At 39.6% G+C, this 17,606-nt stretch overlaps 1 protein-coding gene across 5 annotated transcripts in view; it reads right to left on the bottom strand.

The window, feature by feature from the left end:
* chchd3a (coiled-coil-helix-coiled-coil-helix domain containing 3a) overlaps positions 1-17,606 on the bottom strand; it is an 81,277-nt gene that overhangs the window by 52,584 nt on the left and 11,087 nt on the right. For all 5 annotated transcript variants that reach the window (XM_085252174.1, XM_085252176.1, XM_085252175.1 and 2 more), the window contains one exon: positions 6,881-7,061. In XM_085252174.1, the coding sequence (XP_085108300.1) occupies positions 6,881-7,061 (181 nt within the window). The remainder of the gene's footprint in view (positions 1-6,880; positions 7,062-17,606) is intronic.

Below are 17,606 nucleotides of genomic sequence, written 5' to 3'. Positions count from 1 at the left end.
ACAGCTCTGTCAGTAACTAAGGACACAATTATATTCATGTTGATTTATATACTGGGCTTTTCTGCTTTTCCTTCAGCTGGTACCCACTAAAAAGGAGGACATATTACTCATTGTTAATGCCTTTTCAATTAAGCACTAATTGAACTGTTATCCAATTCAGGTTTATGGTTAAGCCATCTCTACTACATTAAGCTCCCGATCACAGTTCTTCCACATTAATATGTCAAGTGAACACATGATGAGAAGAAACTGCATTCATTAGGTTACCCAGCAAGTGCGAGTTAAAACAATAAGTGTTATGATTTAGCTTTTCAGTATGAATCAAGAGGCTTTGTCACTTACTTACAGCCAGTTTAATCTCCAATCTTAAATATTTGTTCTCCTTTGGACAAGCAACCGTCAACTGAGTGAATAAGAGCATTAAGAATATAACTAAGCATAATACTGAATTATCTCAACAGTAATTACGTCTGCTCATTTATTGTTTATTAAAGAAAACACCCAGTCCACACAGGAACAGATTTTATCAACACAATTCCAGTGTTCCCTCTTCCTGTGCTGTGCCCCCCCAGAGTGGCAGAACACGTGTGATCGCTGACAGTGAACATGTTCCCCTCCGACAACAGAACCCCAGAAACCCAGCAGTGTCGATGACAACGCACACCCCTGCCTACACTACTGTGAAGTTTCAATTACCGGTAGACTTGCTGCCTGACTGCTGCCAGTCACCCTGACGGGGACGGGAAAGACAAGCAATCCCACCAGGGTGCTGCAGAGTATCCTGGTTACACTCGTTATTTATCATAAAATATAGCTGGTTGCATTCAATGTCATGTTTAGACACACATAATAGTTTTTTGCAGATAAGCGGTCATTCAACAACATTTTTTTTCCGCTGGATTGAAAATGCAACGTTCAAATAAAGTAAAAGCAGTAAAAGAAGAACAAAAACAGCAGATAGAAATGAAAAGAATAATTAAATGCTAAAAACAATGGTAATTGTTCATGCCTTCCTTAAAAGATTCCCAAAACAAACTGGGATTTATTTCTTAATCTTGTTTCCCTTGGTATATAAATAACAACAGTGAATTATAAATCAATTACTGGAAGTCAGGATCCAGACCAAATAAAGCTAAATCTAAATCAATAAAACCTAAAATGAAACCAAACCTTAGTCTAACCCAATGTCTTGGGGCAAATCTCCAGAAGAAGTGTCTCTGTAATTGGTGCAGCAATGGTTGTGAAGGTTATGGCTATTATAGGTGAGCATGGGGAGGCATAACTGCTCACAACACCGCTCTCATTGTGTGTGAAGTAGAAGAGGGAATGTATGGTGTTCTGCTGCTCACCGTGACCTGTATCTTAATGAGGGGGACAAATCAATACTATGCTGGACAAAGAGCTACTGCTGCCATAGACAAAGGGTTTTTCAGTGGCAGCGAACATGGGAGCAGGGTTCAGGTCAGCTTACATCTAAATGAAACATTCTGAAATTCATTTTAAGCATAAACACCTTTTTCTGGCTTAATATTTAAGTCAGATTATTCTTTAAGTTTAAGATCGCATGCTGTTGTCACTTTTTTGCTTAAGTTCTGATCTTCTTTCGTCATGTTTTCTTCTTCTTTCTTCCTCCCATATTAAATCAACAAAGAATAAAAAGTCTTCCACCATCGGACAGCTAGATTGATTGATGACAGATGCAATGTTTACTCATGTAGCCGACGCTCTCAACTATTTCACTTTCTACAATGCTGAAAAAAAGTACACTCTCATTTCTCTTGACACCAGATATGCCAGTGGGCTAAAATAAATCCAGCAGTTTTCAAAACATTCTTACTTGTACTGGTAATTTTCAACAACAAGTCAATTTTTTTTCTGGGAACACAGCAGAATGGTATCTATAACTCACTCTGAACATATCCAGTCAACACTAGACTTAAAGCCAAAACACGTATTATATATACTGTGCATGTCAAATGGCTGTGCAAATGACTTACAACATCAAAATTAACAGTCAATTCAGTAACAAAGCACTTTTTGTGGAATGAGGATAAATCAAGAAGATAAATAGTGTATAAAAGCAAATATGAGGGGGATTCAAAACTCATGAACCACTAAAAACAAATGAATAAATCCTAAAAGTTAATAGGGTTGTCACTAACGATGTCAACAAAACTGATACTTCCAGTATCTTCGACGGCAAAATTCTGAAAATGTGACAACTGAATAATTGCAAATAGCTAAACGAGCTTTACTGATCTCCTGAAAATCAAGTCAAAGTGTCAACTTTTTTAGAACCCTACAAGGCAATACATGTGGTGTGAAGAAGACTAGTGCAATAAAGACTGAAAAATCACTGTGAAAAGGTTCCCTCAGCCAACATAATCTATGCTTACCCATAGGGCTGTGCGATATGACCATAATCTCATATCACAAAAATTTAACATTTCCTGTAAATTCTGTGAATCTCGGGCAGCTCGACTTGCGGGAAGTGTTTCCAGCTGCGCGTCATGTAGCTGGAGTCGAGTGTTTTAACCGATGCATGAAACTATACATTTTTAGACATAAGTTGTAACGGCCGCCGTTTTCTTTGTGAGTATTTATTACACAGCGTGCTGCGGGGAAAAGCCTGTTCTAACGTTTGAGTCTAAGGTTTATTTTTTAGCACCGGGCGGCTCTTTTTTACTTCTCATCCGTAAAGAATCTACTCTTTCACGTGATTCAGTTTATTTTGAAAAGTCTCAACAGGATCTTGAACTTTATTGTGAAAGGTTTATGTGGAACATAAACAAGCGGACACGCGATGCTGTTACCGTCATTGTTGCTAACCACAACGCATAAAAACAGGCGCTTGTCCATCCATAGTGTGGTTATATTAAATATAAGAGAAAGAGAGAACTTTAAGAAATTAATATAGTCACTACAGTGACCATCAAAACGATGAAAAAATATTGCCGTTTTTATATCGTCATCCGATATATATATATCGTTATATCGAACAGCCCTACTTACCCATAACCTCACCCGAGAGCTCTTTCTTAATAAACTTATTGACTTTGTCCTGCCATTGGAACTAGTTTCTCTTTTAAATTACTGATACTTATGCTCTTAACATCAATGCAAATTTAATTCGATGGGTAATCTGTGCAGAGTTGCTCAACTGGATGATCTGAAGAGTAGTTAAAAACAATACATTTGAGAAAGAAATTAAACGATTCAATACACTTATTTGCTGACATTTTAAATTGACCATCTTAGCATTTGATTTTTCTTTTGTTAACAAAAAAATATGTCACACAAAGACATCGATGGGCTTAAAGACAGACAGGCAGGGGATGGACCCAACGCAACACAACTTGTTTAATGTTTCATCAAAGGTGAGCTCACTGTGGGTAGTAGACAATCCCGGAGTTTGACAAACACGGAGTAAAATGACAATGGGTGGGAGACGTCTTGGGCGAGAGGCTGTCTTTTAAAATGCAAAAGTCCATTTCCAGTTGAAAAGAACATTGGCTGCGTGCAAGCGTCTGACTTGACAATTACATGAGTGGTGCGAACGGCGCTGCGCCTCCACTGATAACCCGTCACATTCTATTAAAACTCCAGCACTCCAAAAGAATGCTCGAACGGAAGAAAATTATCACAGGCGCACACACATACGCAATTTTAAAACAGTAAAACCTTCTGACGAAGATTCTTTAGCTGCATTATGTCTGCTTTAAAGGAAGGAGAGACAAACTGGAAGGGGAATAGCAACTATCAAGTGAATTTATGCAGAAAATATCGCTTACAAAGAACGGAACAAAGAGTGAAAACGACTGTGTGTACGCTCTGGCTGCTGCTGAATGCTAAGCTATTGCAGAGTTATCTATCTGTAGTTTCAAAGGCTCCTAACGGCCTTAGGTTAGCCTTGGGGCTACAAGCAATAACTTCACAGCTTTAAGGAAAAGTTCTCTTAAATGTAGGGAGTTATTACTTCAGGAAGATACGGGCAAAGATACGCACAAGGACTTTCCTCTGTGACAGTTCAGTAAGACGCACCACCCCCTACGCTGCTGCTCCATATGTACAGTAAAAGGTGTTAACTTCTTGTCCTTCCTTTCCTTTAACTGCATCCTGCCTCTCATTTGTCCTGCCTTCCTCCCCATGAAAACAACAGAAATTAAATTACAGAAAACTTATGACTGAAACCGTTTTCTTCACAGAGGCTGAATGGAAAAGCACATCGCATCATAAGTCTCCCATCCTCACCATCTCTCTCGCTCATCACCTTTATTTATTTTTTAACTTTCGATCTCAGCAGTTCCAAATGAAGGATCCCTCATACACTTGTCCCGCGGCTAGGAATCACGTCAACGCTTCTCTCGTCCTCTCTCTCTCTCTCTCTCTCAACAAAATGATTCATTTTTCTATTACGCCGATGAACGTGTGAAATGAGCTATATAATCAATAACATAGGTTTGTAAACAGCAGACACACTCCAGGGAAAATGTGTTTTCTTTTTGAAAATAATACACTGCCTGTGTGTGTGTGTGTGTGTGTGTGTGTGTGTGTGTGTGTGTGTGTGTGTGTGTGTGGTAAAGGATGCTCATCTGACAATGTTTACAAGGGCAATTTGCAGGAAATAAAGACACAGGCAGCTCAAAATGAAGGTAAATTTCATAACGGCAGCAGGATGAACAGGCCGAGATTTAAAAAGAGGACAACAATATCTACAGCAAAGAGCTGTTTACTTACTGTACTATGTTTAAAGTGTAAGCCGTGCTGTGACACCGTGCTATGAGTTTTTATAATGCAGAAAAAGCTTTGATATATACAGTGTTGAGAATGGGTAGAAAAGGAATATATTCTATGAATTGCTGCTCACGGTGATGCTCACAGCCTAACATTTGTCCCTGTACCACTTATGCTCTGCGTAACCGCCAAAAGGTTCACTTCAGAGTGCAAATGTGTGTGACAGAGCAGCAATGTGTGAAAATAAAATGGGACCCTTTATGTACAACCTCAATTCCAAAATAGTTGGGACGCTGTGTGAAATGTAAATAAAAAGAAGATGTAATGATTAATGAAAATGAACCCAGATTTTATTCGCAGTAGAACGCAGCAAACGTAACAAATGTTTAAACCGAGAAAAAAAAAAAAAAACAGAAGGTCATTTTGAATTTGCAACACATTTCAAAAAAGGTGGGACAAGGCAAAGTTTACCAATCTGAAGCATTCCCTCTTCTTTTAATAACACTTAGTAAACTGGGAACTCAGGAGAACAGCTGCTGGACTTTTGGGAGAGGGCTGTTGTCCCATTCTTGTCTAACAGAGGGTTCCAGCTGTTATTCTTTTCATGAGGGTTGGTGAAAGGTCTGGACTGCAGACAGTTCAACATCTAAATTCTTCTACTATAAAGCCATGCTGTAATAGATTAAGTATGTATCTTTGGAACTGTGATTTTAAAAAAAATCCTCTCCTCTGAAAATACAAGTCTATACAATTTCTTCTTTTTGAACTGTAGTGATGAGATACATGCACACACATCCCCATCCATCCATCAAACATGACTATTATTTCGGACAAGAACAAACTTCCTCTAACAACAGCTATAACCCAATCTGCCATGGGAAACACACCAAAGTGACACCTTGTGCATATCTCTGGAATGCACAAGGTGTCTTTAACAAAACAGCAGTTTGTTTTAGAGATGGACCGATCCGATATTACGTATCGGTATCGGTCCGATACTGACCTAAATTACTGGATCGGATATCGACGAGAAATAAAAAATGTAATCCGATCCATTAAATATCAAAAAAGCACCTCACAAAACTTGCGACATGGCGTAACTCGGCTCATAACCGTAGCATGTCGGAGCAGTGTGCTCAGGTGATAGAGCGGTTGTGTGCATTTGTAGCCTCAACCAGCATTTCATCTCCAGGAAGTTATCCCAGAGAGAAGTAAAGCAAGTGTGTAATGTTTGTAAAGCATTCCCATGTTAAGCTTAACAACCGATATATGGAGCGACTGCCTCTTCTCTCTCCCTCTCTCTCCTGCTGCTACTTCAATCGTGAAACTGATTAATGATCAGCTGATCGGCTTTTCTGTCGTGAGTCTGTCTCTCTTTGTTTTTGGCCCACTTTGCACCAGAAAGAGGAAACCAGCGGCTGAACAACAGCAGCACATTTAAGCTTGATAAGCTGTTGTTAGAATTTATTTAATATTACTTTCTACACCAGGATCTTTTTCTAAGTAGCTGACGGTTGGTAACTGTGCAGGGGCGGATCTAGCAAAGTTTAGCCAGGGGGGCCGATAGGGCATTAACAGGGAAAAGGGGGCACAAAGACATACTTTTCTTTCTTATTCTCATTTAAAAAAAAATTTCACCCTGCATCAAATTAAAGTTGATTACATTTGATTGATTAAAAAACACACTATATCAGATTCATATCGGTATCGGCAGATATCTAAATTTATGATATCGGTATCGGACATAAAAAAGTGGTATCGTGCCATCTCTAGTTTGTTTGACACTGCACAACACTCCTGTGCCAGTTCCAGCTGACACTGTTCAAAAGGCAGGGCATGTCCTGTACAGCTAAGCAATCAGACATAAAGCTAACACAGCCATTAGTGGTCACATTCACACTTGCCTAACAGCAAATTAATCTAACCTACGTGTGTTTTCACAGTCAGAATGAACCTTAAGCACTCAGAGAGAGCACGTGCAAACTCAAACACAGAAAAGCTCTAGCCACCATGTTTTAATGCCAGTGTTGGTCATGGTGCAGATTTAGATTCATGTGCATTTTAAGATGCATGAAACTGTTAGCAAGATACAATGAAATTGCCACATTCACAGCAACATATTAACGACTTTTTTTCAAGGACTTACTAATAAGTGAGCACGGAGCTTCTCATCCTCAGCAGCAATCCTCTCCCGTATGAAAGCCTGCTGAAGGCTCTCTTGGACCGCAGCTCGCTGTTCAGACAGGAGCCTGGACACTTCACCATGCACTTGGGACTTAGCCTCAGCATGTGCCTGTGTTGATGCCCGGGCCTTTTCTGCCTCCACCCTGTGTATCATCAAAAAAAAAAAAAAGTCAAACATTTCTACACCTTTAAAACCACTTAAATGCCATAATTTCATGTATAAATTAGCATGATTAGCATAATTTAGCTTACTGTACATTCATACATGCTTCCACATTAGGGAGAGAAAATCTGTTACATTGATACAACACGTCTGTATATGTGGCGCTTCAAAATCCAGTTTTCTATGTTTATTAAGATCAAGCCACAACAAATGAGCTTCTTCAGTGTTTACAAGACTACTTATATTCACATGACAAGGAGTTCTGAAAACAATTAAAAGGTCTCAAATGTAAATACGGTGCTAGTGAAGCAAACAGTAGATATTGGCAAATATTTCTGTATATGAATTTTATTTTAATCAAACATACATCCATAAATCCATAGACTGTATGTAAAAGACAGAAGTAGCCACCGCAACGTCACCCACCGGTTTGCAAAGTCAGATTTTGAAAACTTGATTTTAGCATTTTGGCCATAATGATAACATTACATGCTCAAAAGACACGAACACCAAAAACCATAATAGAGTCCAATCCAGTGACCAGAATTAAATAAGTGGAATAAGTGGTTACCTCCTAGCCAGTACATTTCTAACAATAATAATTAATTATAACTCTGAATAATTACATTTTCCACACTAGGAAGAAAGAATTTCCTACACAGACCAAAATTATTTTTTGTGACAGGCTGTAAACAGTGTATTTACATTTTAACACGGCCTATAAACTAACTTGCTTTTGGAGCCAGCCTCACATGGCAAATCAAGGAACTGCACTGTTTGCCAATTTCATGTGGGCTCATTTTTTTCAGCTTTGAAGGTTGATCCATACTCATGTTTTTGCTATTCCACAAAAAGGACAGCTTTGAAAAGTAAGGGTAAATCAAAAATAAAAAGTTATAAAATTCACAGTCAAGTGAAACTGAAACCATTTATCAGATGTCTATCAGAGTTTATCAATTCTTTATAGTGAAGCTAAAGAGTGACTTTACAGTAAATAAATAGAAAACGCTAGCATTTAACCACAAAAAAGGAAAATCAACCTTATGAAGCAGTAGCATAGACTGAGGCAGTATGCACTCCGCAGACACAGGACCACCATTTGAACCCTGTCCCTGGGTTCTCATAGTTGCCTAGCAACGCACTCCCTATTCAGTGACAGTGTGCTTGATTGAATAAGGAGGAACATCCCTGAAACCCTGAAAGTCTTCCTCTGCTCGGAATCAAACAGTCACAGCAAGGTAAAATAAACAGAACAGACAGAGCGAGAGGCAATCTGAATTATGACAGACTGAAAGAAGATGGTGAGGATGTTAACAAACATCTGCATCACAAAAATCCAAAGAAAGCCCTGAAAAACACTCTTGACGTGAATGAAAATGAGTCAAAACAAATTCCTCCGCATATGAATCAGCCATCTACAAACCTCAGCAGAGGTCTCACTCATCTCTTATTGTATGATAAGCAACGAGGAGACATTGTTAAAATCACAGCAGGTGTTTCTAAATTGGGATTCATCAGAATAAGTAGTTCTTCCCATTTTATTTCATATCTTCACAAGAATTCAAGTACAGAAAAGTTAAATGACTCATTTACAGACTCATCAGGTTTGTGCATTATGGCTCATTATGATAATTTAAATGGATCATCCTACAAAGCAAGTGTATAGTGAGAGTCATGGGTGGCTTCCTCAACTCATGGTTATACTTTCTTGACATTACAAACACCTGATAGGATTTCATCTTTTATTCCATTTCAAAAGAATCACATTATCTCTTCATTCACTTGTGAATACACCGAACATTTCGACAACCACGATAGACAGATTTGACTGACCATTCCAAGACCTCGGCTTTGAGGAAATGATGGGTAGGTCGGGCTAATTAAAGTATGTATGATGTCTAAAAGCTGCAATACCATTAAATGTTGAATAAAGTCAGGTTACATGGGGACCCAGATGAAAAGCCTGCAAGAGAGACAAAAGTAAGGAGAGTGTGTGAGCAGTGGCGACATGACATGTTTGGCCCTGAGGAAGTGAAGCAAAGAAGAAGTGAAGCACAGAGTGAGAGAAAGAGATGGAGAGAGACCAGCCATGTCCAGTCTCACAGTCCACTGGGCTGCACACGTCAGCAGACTCCATCCATCATCAGGCTCCGACTCACGCACACACAGACACACAGGGTGCCTCCTAATGGCCTTTTACATTCACCATTTCCCCTCCGATCCACGCTTCCCTGCTTGCACTGCTAATGCACCTAAGCTACCTTTATCCAACAAGCTATTGCTAAAACTATGACACATGACTAGGGATGGGTATCGTTTAGGTTTTATCCGATACCGGTGCCAAATCGGTACTTTTGAAACGGTGCCGGTGCTCAAACGGTGCTCAAACCGGTGCTTAAAGAATGGAGAACACAAAATTGGTCCAAAAACCTCTCATGGTCAGCTAGTTTTTTGTAAAAAGATAACAATGTTAGCCTTTTCTGCAGCTATGGGGCATATATGGTATCACTCTTAGCTGGAAGCAGTGCTTAAACAATGGAAAAAATACAAACTTTGTCCAAAAACCTCTCATGTTTAACTGTTTTCCACTTTTTCTTTGGTCATTTTAGCCTTTTTGGCCAGGGTGAAGGGAGTATCTGCCTTCAAACAAGAAGACAGCCGCATGTAGCTATGATGATGTTTGCTAGTTCACCTTACATGCATTAATGTAATAACGTGGTTAGCCTACTCAACGTAAATTACACACGAACAACATTAAGCTACTCACGCAGAGAAGAACGGCTGCTGCTGCCATCAAATACAGCGCATTTCTCGGCTTTTAAAAAAAAAAAACGCTATGCGTCGCCAGGTGTTTCATCGGATTCGAGGTGTTACTTCCTTTGACAGTATCACAGTATCAGCTTAAAGCACTTGTTGCTGCTGAGTTTGCATATTTTGCTGTGAAGTACAGCCAGACTTTTGACCGCTTTGCCTTGGGCATTTTTAATCTGTAGCTCTGCATAAAAGAACGTACGTACCTGGGCCCGCCTACTATCCTCGGAAACGTAAAATGATTGGCTAGAAGTGTATCACAGCTCAGGGAAAAAAAGCACCGAAATAAAGCACCGAAATGTGCGCTGCTTTTCGGTCTGGTTACTACCGTTTATGTCAGAACCGGTGCCATCATGGCACCGGACACCGGTACCCATCCCTACACATGACTGACTGAATATCACTCTTCTCAAGAAAAAGGGTTTGGTTTCAGTCACGTGGGCCACTAAAAGCTACAAATTTCACATTTAGGACATGACAAGTCCGACACTTTTAGGAGAATAGAATTCAGTAAAAATGTACCCAATGAGACGTTTGCCATTTGCCATGTAAAAAAGGTTCATAAGTTCTTCAATAGATGATAAAGAAACTTTAAAATAGCGTGGTTTGTGTTGTTCTATGAAATATTGTTTTTCCATGGGAGTAGGTGAACTAAAAAATGTAAGCGATTCATATCACCTACAAGAGATCCTGACAAAGTATCAAAAGCTACCATATGAACAAAAGAAAGAAAGAGGGCCAAGAAAATAGACAGCCCAGCAAAAAAATCTTTTTTTTTAACCGACTTCCTCACAACTGCTAACCCAAGCAAAGACTGCTATCACTAGCAGGATGCTATCTGTCTGCTTCACCTCTATTGCTTTCCAGTCATTATTGCCCTGTCTCTGGGATATTGGACGCATTTTTCATTCGACTGTAGAAGATTGACACTAGGAGGAAGAGAGGGGGCTTTGAGGTAGAGAATGGTTGAACCACAGACGGAGAGGGAGAGAGAGAAAAAAACAACACGTACAGAGTGCAGGAGAAGGGAAGAATATCATGTCTTTGGAGGATAAGTGGATGATGTTTGGCCGGGTTCAGGACAGAAAGAGGGAATCATTTGGCCGAGTAACCAGAGCTTTGATTGTTCCCTGGCTCAAGCCTTAAAAACAGAAAGATGGAAAGTCAGAACCACTGAGGAATCACTATTTTGAAGAGGAACAGAGCACAAGTGGGTCGAACTGTGTCGACCTTTCAAGAAAAGAACTCGCCACATTCGTGAGGTGACCTTGAACAGATGGACTAAGGAATACTTCGCTTCTTTAGGGCACTATTTTTAAATCTGGCAGACATCAGATCTGTGGCAGTTCATACGGGAAAAATTATACGTTGATTTTGGAAATGAATTAAAGGCAAGCTTTGTGTGCATAGTCATCCGTAGTCATCACACTTTCCAAAAACAAAAAGTCGAAAACAATGAGTAGAAAGAAGATTTCAAAAAATGCACTTTGCAGCTAAATATCATTACCTTTATGCAAATATCAAAACAAAGGAAAGTTTAAATCCATGCCTCCTGTTAACTCAACATTAGTCATCATCCTTATCTCTCCTCAGCTCTTCACCCATTAATCCTTCCTGTTGTCTACCTGTCATCTGCACAAGATGTGTCTAAATACAGTATTGAATACTGACAGGCCTGCATAGCAGTGCAAGCTCAACCCAAGTGCCTTGAAACAAAAGCATTTAAAGGCCCGATGCAATATTGATGTAAGGAATAATGTCGCAGAACGCTGGCTATGAATATTTTATAGAGCTATGCACTCGCTCTGACACACACAAACGCGCACATACACCGCACCTGACAGTGGGTGCTATCAAACACTGTAGCAGAGTTACATATAAATGCTTACCCTGACAATCAGTTTCGTGGGAGGTTTAATGCAGAAAACAGGAGAAAGAACATAAAAGCCTTATCCCACTCTTACTTTACCCAAAACTATAAAGACACAATCGCAAAAGTCTTAGGAGCTACAATCAAGCCTCATCAGTAGCTAACACTTTCAGTTTCACCTGATTTCTTCTCCTATCAGACAAAGTGAACGGAGCTCCAACTCCCAACTGAGCAGAATAAGTTCAGAGGTCTGATGCTTATCATTCTGTGCAGGAGTGTCTTATGAAGCTAAAAGACTGGGATGATATTAGAAATGACATTTTAACAACCAAACTCCCTAAAACCGATTCTACAGATATTAGATTTGCTGCTAGAGTGGACAGACTCAATAAAAATAACCAAATACATCAGCAGTATGCTTCCATACTAAGAAATCCAGATGTCTGATTTTTGTTGTTGTTGCTTTACAGTTCAATGGCATTGGTACTGGCCTAATAAACTGGCGATAGGAGTAGTTTCGCAATAATATGATTAATTTTACAAGAGGCATCATTTGAAAGAAAGAGCTCTATAGAAAAGATCTCATCATGCAGAAAATCAAAGACTGAAATGACTGCATCACACACACATATACAGATATGCTGAGAAAGACATGTTGAATTTATTTAACAAAAGAACTGTAAGGGTGCTTACTTACAGTTGGTGCTGCCCTATAAGCTCTCGGTGTCAGAGTAGTTATCAGGGATGCGAACAGATTGTTTCTAAGATGCTCCCTGCAATTATTGAGGAATTTCCAGTATAGGGTTCAGTGCTCAGGTGTAGTTGCCACCTAGCTGCTGATTTGGTGTGGTTGTTTGGCAGGGCAGGGAAGGACTGTTGCAAGGTGTTTCCAGGTTTCACACATGTTACATTGGCAGTACTATTTTTGAGTTCTACTTTTACAGGAAGTTTATTTTACAGAGAAGTTCCACAGACACTTAATTCTTTACAATTTATGAGAGCGGCCTAATCAAAGTGGCAGCCATACATACTCTCAGCTTTTTAAAATGCAAGAAATACATATGATATCAAAGTTCACTAAAAAAAAAAAAAAATCAACATCAGTACGTTACGAGATTGGTTGATTTAAAGACACTTGTTAACCTGCACGTTTCCCAATAAGTGCTACTTCAGGTTTGCTCTAAATACTCAGTTTCAAACAGTTTCTTTCAACTATTGGCTCCGCATGATGCCAGTTTTGAAGTCATCTCAGACACAGGGCTGTGGATGTGAGCAAAGAAGACCCAAGGACTGCAGAAGGACTGGATGCTTTTCTGGGAAAAACTAAGCACACCTTTTCTATGCACTTGATAAAGTGAGTGATAAAGCAAGTTTGACCACTTCTATAAAGGCAGACCTTTTATCATTTTACTAGTCTGGAGCATCAAGTGTGCAATTTCTCTTTCAATGCGCAGAAAAGCTGTGAAAAAAAAAGTTTTGCAACCTCAGTACCTGGGCACCTTTTAAGTTATTAACTCAAGCATGAATTCCTCTGTATACCAAAGTATTCAAGAGTCAAATGTGAGGCCATTTGTATGACAACTAAAGCTTGGGCCAAACTAGGTCATGCAATAGCACAATGATCCCAACGACATCAGAAAATCTACAACAGAATGGCTGAAAAAAAAAAAAATCAAGGTGTTACAATGAACTGAAGTTCAGCACTGAAAACTGAAATGCTGTGCCAATCATACTTCCACAGTGATGTTGGAGCCTGATAAAAATCATACAGACAAACTATTACTTCAAGTTATTCTTACTAAATGTCATTCTAGTGTACAAGCAACTGAACTAATAGTTTTTCACAACTAAAGCTTTATCCACATGACTGTAAAACAGCTACTTTAGCAGAGTGCACAAACTAAAACATGGAGTTGGAACAGAGCATAACAGGTCCATTTAGGGTATTATTATTGGTATTCCAGCCATATTATTTTTGTCATAATACAGGTAGTTTCTGGTGATAGTTACAGTGTAAGGGGTTGGCTAGATTCAAAGTATCAACTTAGCAGCTGTTTGATTATTTGGATGCATGTGGCGTGGGCGTACAGTCGTTCATTATCGGTACTGTTTCTATTCTGTTTGTATGCTTGCAGGTCTTTGTGAGCTCTGTTTAAAAGGGCTAAACAAAATACATGATTACTAATATTAGGAAAACCACTTTTATTCTCATCATCTCTACTGTTATTATTACTACTGTGGGTGTGACAGTACTACAAAGTTGCTACATCACAGTATTCACAGAATGTGATAAAGATGAAACGGTACATAATGCATTCAGACTAGTAATATCATCGATTCGGATGCACTTTGGGATATAATTACTGTGCAGAAACAACGCGGGCCAAATCACGTCAAATTCAGGACCTTTGTTTGTTTCTAAATAACCTCACAACACAAGTCTTTTGAAAGTTGTGCCAGCTTTGTGTGTGTGTGTTTCAGCATATGTCTGTGATGTGAAGATAAAAGATAAAAATAAACAAAATGTTAGAATCTGTAGGATAGACCGTCTGCGTCTGATCTGGGAGCAATAAAGAATTTAATAGACAGCATGGTTAACAGGGTGGGAAGACGGAAGCTCGGAGAGAAGGTCAGTGTTCTCACTCAAAAGTCTGACATGCAATTATATTGCACAAGCCAACACAGGCTGCTTGACTACATGTTGAAATAATGCGAAGAAGTTTTGTAACAACTAACCTCTGAGTGTTAGAGTTGGAGATTCAAACACATGCATTTGATGCATGGGGAGGGTGGCAGTGAGAGGGTTGAGGGTGGAGGTGAGAGGGTGGGGTGAGGGAAAAGTATTGAGAGTTTGATATAAATAAAAAGGATACAGGAGAGAATGAAAAAAGAAAGAAAGACAGAGGAAGACTAAAGTGCAAGTATAAGAATGGCAACGGGGAGGAAAACTTGAAACAGAAGAAGAACTGGATGAAACAGTGATGCAGAGCGTTACAGAGCAGAGTCAGGTTGGTGTAAGAGTTCTCTTACCCTCATCCCTCCTTCTCACATCCTTTCCTCTGAGTCGTTCTGCTCTGATGCCTCACAGAGAAACGGCAGAGGCAAATCTTCTCCCTGCACCCGCTCCTTGCAACAAATCAGTTTAGGCTGCACCTAAATGAACTCAGAACTCAGAGCTCTTCCTTCACTCCTACCAGAGCAAAACATGCAAAGCCAGATCTCCGGAGTTCATTTACGGCCCCGGAGCCAAGCACAAGAAATACTGCCTAATCTAAACACCGCCGATCCTCGAATATCCCAGGAACTATCTGCCTGAACAGAATACCGCGCAGAATGGAAACAAGAAACAATATTAAATGAGAGAAATAGGAGAGTAACCAAAAAGTAGCTATCACAGGAAAAAGGACAATCCATCAAGGCTTTTGACTGTTTCTGTTTGTTTTTTTCAATCCTGAATGAATCTGTGAGACTTATAATTAATTAGATCATATGAATAAAATCCGACTCTGCTGGCATCCTGACCGACTATTTGCATTGAATATGACCTCGACGTTTTGGGATCACGCATCTTGTGTAAATCCGTTCTCCTCAAGTATTCTTACATTTTTCTGCATTCATGCGGTGCAGCAGTTTCACTGCAGGATTCTTTAACTAGTGAGCAGTGAGATAACGAGCAGTCCTGCTGGCCTCGCTTTGATACACTTTCACACCAAAAAAAAACACAACTTTACCTGTTAGTCTAATTTTCCAGAGGAGGAAAAAAGAAAACAATTACAGAGTCCTCGCTGTGTCTTTCAATCCAGCAGTGACCACCTTCACTATGCCTCGTTTGTTTTTAACAATATAATACTACCTGTAAAGTAGTTACTATCTGCACATCTGCACTGTAAGAGGGTGAAATATTACAGCAAATTAGTCATGATTTGACAACCCAGATGAGGGGGAAAAAGACTATGTGTTCCGCTCATCTATTTATGTCCAGCAAAGTTAATTTATGTTAACAAAAAGAAGAGGAAGCCATTTTTAATCTTTAACTATGGCGTTAAGCACAAAGAAAAAAGTACTGTCTGTTTCTTTTAATGTAACATTTTAACTAGTTTGCCCATAAAGATGACATCTGACGATTTCCCCTCTACCTTCAATGAGTAGTTTTGACACCTCAGCATGTATCAATAAAGATGTGGTTTGACATTTATTATAATAGTTTCCAGGTTTTTCCACTGGGATCTGCACAGGTCGAGACCACCCTCACTAACTTTGGATGCACACCCAGTCATTTGCCCCATAAGCAGGCCTGAAATATGCTTTTAACTTCCACTGTTCACGTAGCTTATTTCATTGAACTGATAAAGAACAAATGCCCTGAGGCAGGTCAGGAGATATAACAGCAACGATAAAAATGTATATGTATTTAGAGTAGAGAAGGTGCTGCTAGTATGACTTTATGTTAATTCAAAACAAAGGAAAGAAAGGAAGATCATCACAATCTACAACCGTAACGCAAATGACGGATGACGGTCGAAGCAGAGATGCCCAGAGCTCCCTCTCCCCAGCAACTTTTTCCAGCTGTTCCAGGAGGACACCAAAGCGTTCCCAAGCCACCCAAGAGATATAATCTCTCCTGTGTAGCCCAAATCTGCCCTTGGGCCTCCTCTTGGTAAGACATGCCCAAAACATCTTACCTAGGATATGCCCAAGAGGTAAACCTAGCCAGCTGTTTGAACCACCTCAACTGGCTCCTTTTAATTAGAAAATTTGTTTTCCATTGCAAACCCCACTGGCTGCAGTTAGTCTTGCCTTTTAAACACTGCTTTTATAATCCGATTACACTAGGAAACATTTGGTGTCAAAGGCTCTAAAATTAACACCCACCGTGCACCAAATGAAGATAGATTTTCCATTTGGTGAATACAGCTCTGAAGGCTGCTAAAGGTTACCCAACACACTGCAGTTAAAAAATGCTTGCACCAGAACACTCTTTTAATAAAAAGCAAGAGCCTCTACTGTATTTTACTTATGTCTTTCGCAGGTGCACCGCTTCTGTCCTCTGCTGTCTGTGTTACAGTTTAACAGAGGGGCCAAGCCCATGACTCAAGACCGTTTCCCCTGCAGATTCAGTCTCTGAACTGTCACAACCTAAAGGCAATTTATTACAGCACCCAGTTAAAAATGTGCCTAGTGTGTTGATTATTCTTCTACCTGTCCCCGTGTCTGATGAGTCAAAAAGGCACGGTCAGTGCCACACATAAGTAGAGTAAATATGTAACAGGATGTGATTTTACTAGGCTTGAATCAGATGCTACATAATCCCTATGAAATCTGAACTAACTGCTTAGCCAGTTCTCCCTTTAAAAGCTCTCTTCAAAGCCCAGAATACCCTTAAAAGCTGTTCCATGTATTATTGCCTGCCAGCTGCTAACTAGGAACATGAATAGACAGTAATACAAATGGACAGAAATAATGAGCAAAGAACGGACCCAAGAAAAAGCAAATGGCAAAAAAGGCCACATTAAACACTGATCTGAATATGAATCTGCACACGCACACATGCAACTAACACGAGGGTAACTGTTTGTTTACCATTCCAGTTCAGTTAAGACTTCTAAAGAAAATGCAGCCCATGCCAAGCACAAACAAGAATTGAGGACTTGAAAGCCAACTATGATTTCAGTTAATTGCTAAGAGGGCGTAATTTTTAGGCACTTACTCCTGTGAACAGACATCAATAAGTGAGCTTCAGGAAGCAGTTACATAAAAATGACCAGAAAAAGAAAAAGAAAATCAATAGACAAATGATTTCTCAAAACCACTTGTTAATTTCACTCTCATCTCGAATAAGCCTAA

Source organism: Mchenga conophoros, linkage group LG17 (assembly GCF_057382185.1).
Source record: "Mchenga conophoros isolate Kocher_MC1m ecotype Shallow Benthic linkage group LG17, M_conophoros_male_GT1.1, whole genome shotgun sequence".
Classification (NCBI taxonomy): domain Eukaryota; kingdom Metazoa; phylum Chordata; class Actinopteri; order Cichliformes; family Cichlidae; genus Mchenga; species Mchenga conophoros.
This window is presented reverse-complemented; position numbering and strand designations above follow the sequence as displayed.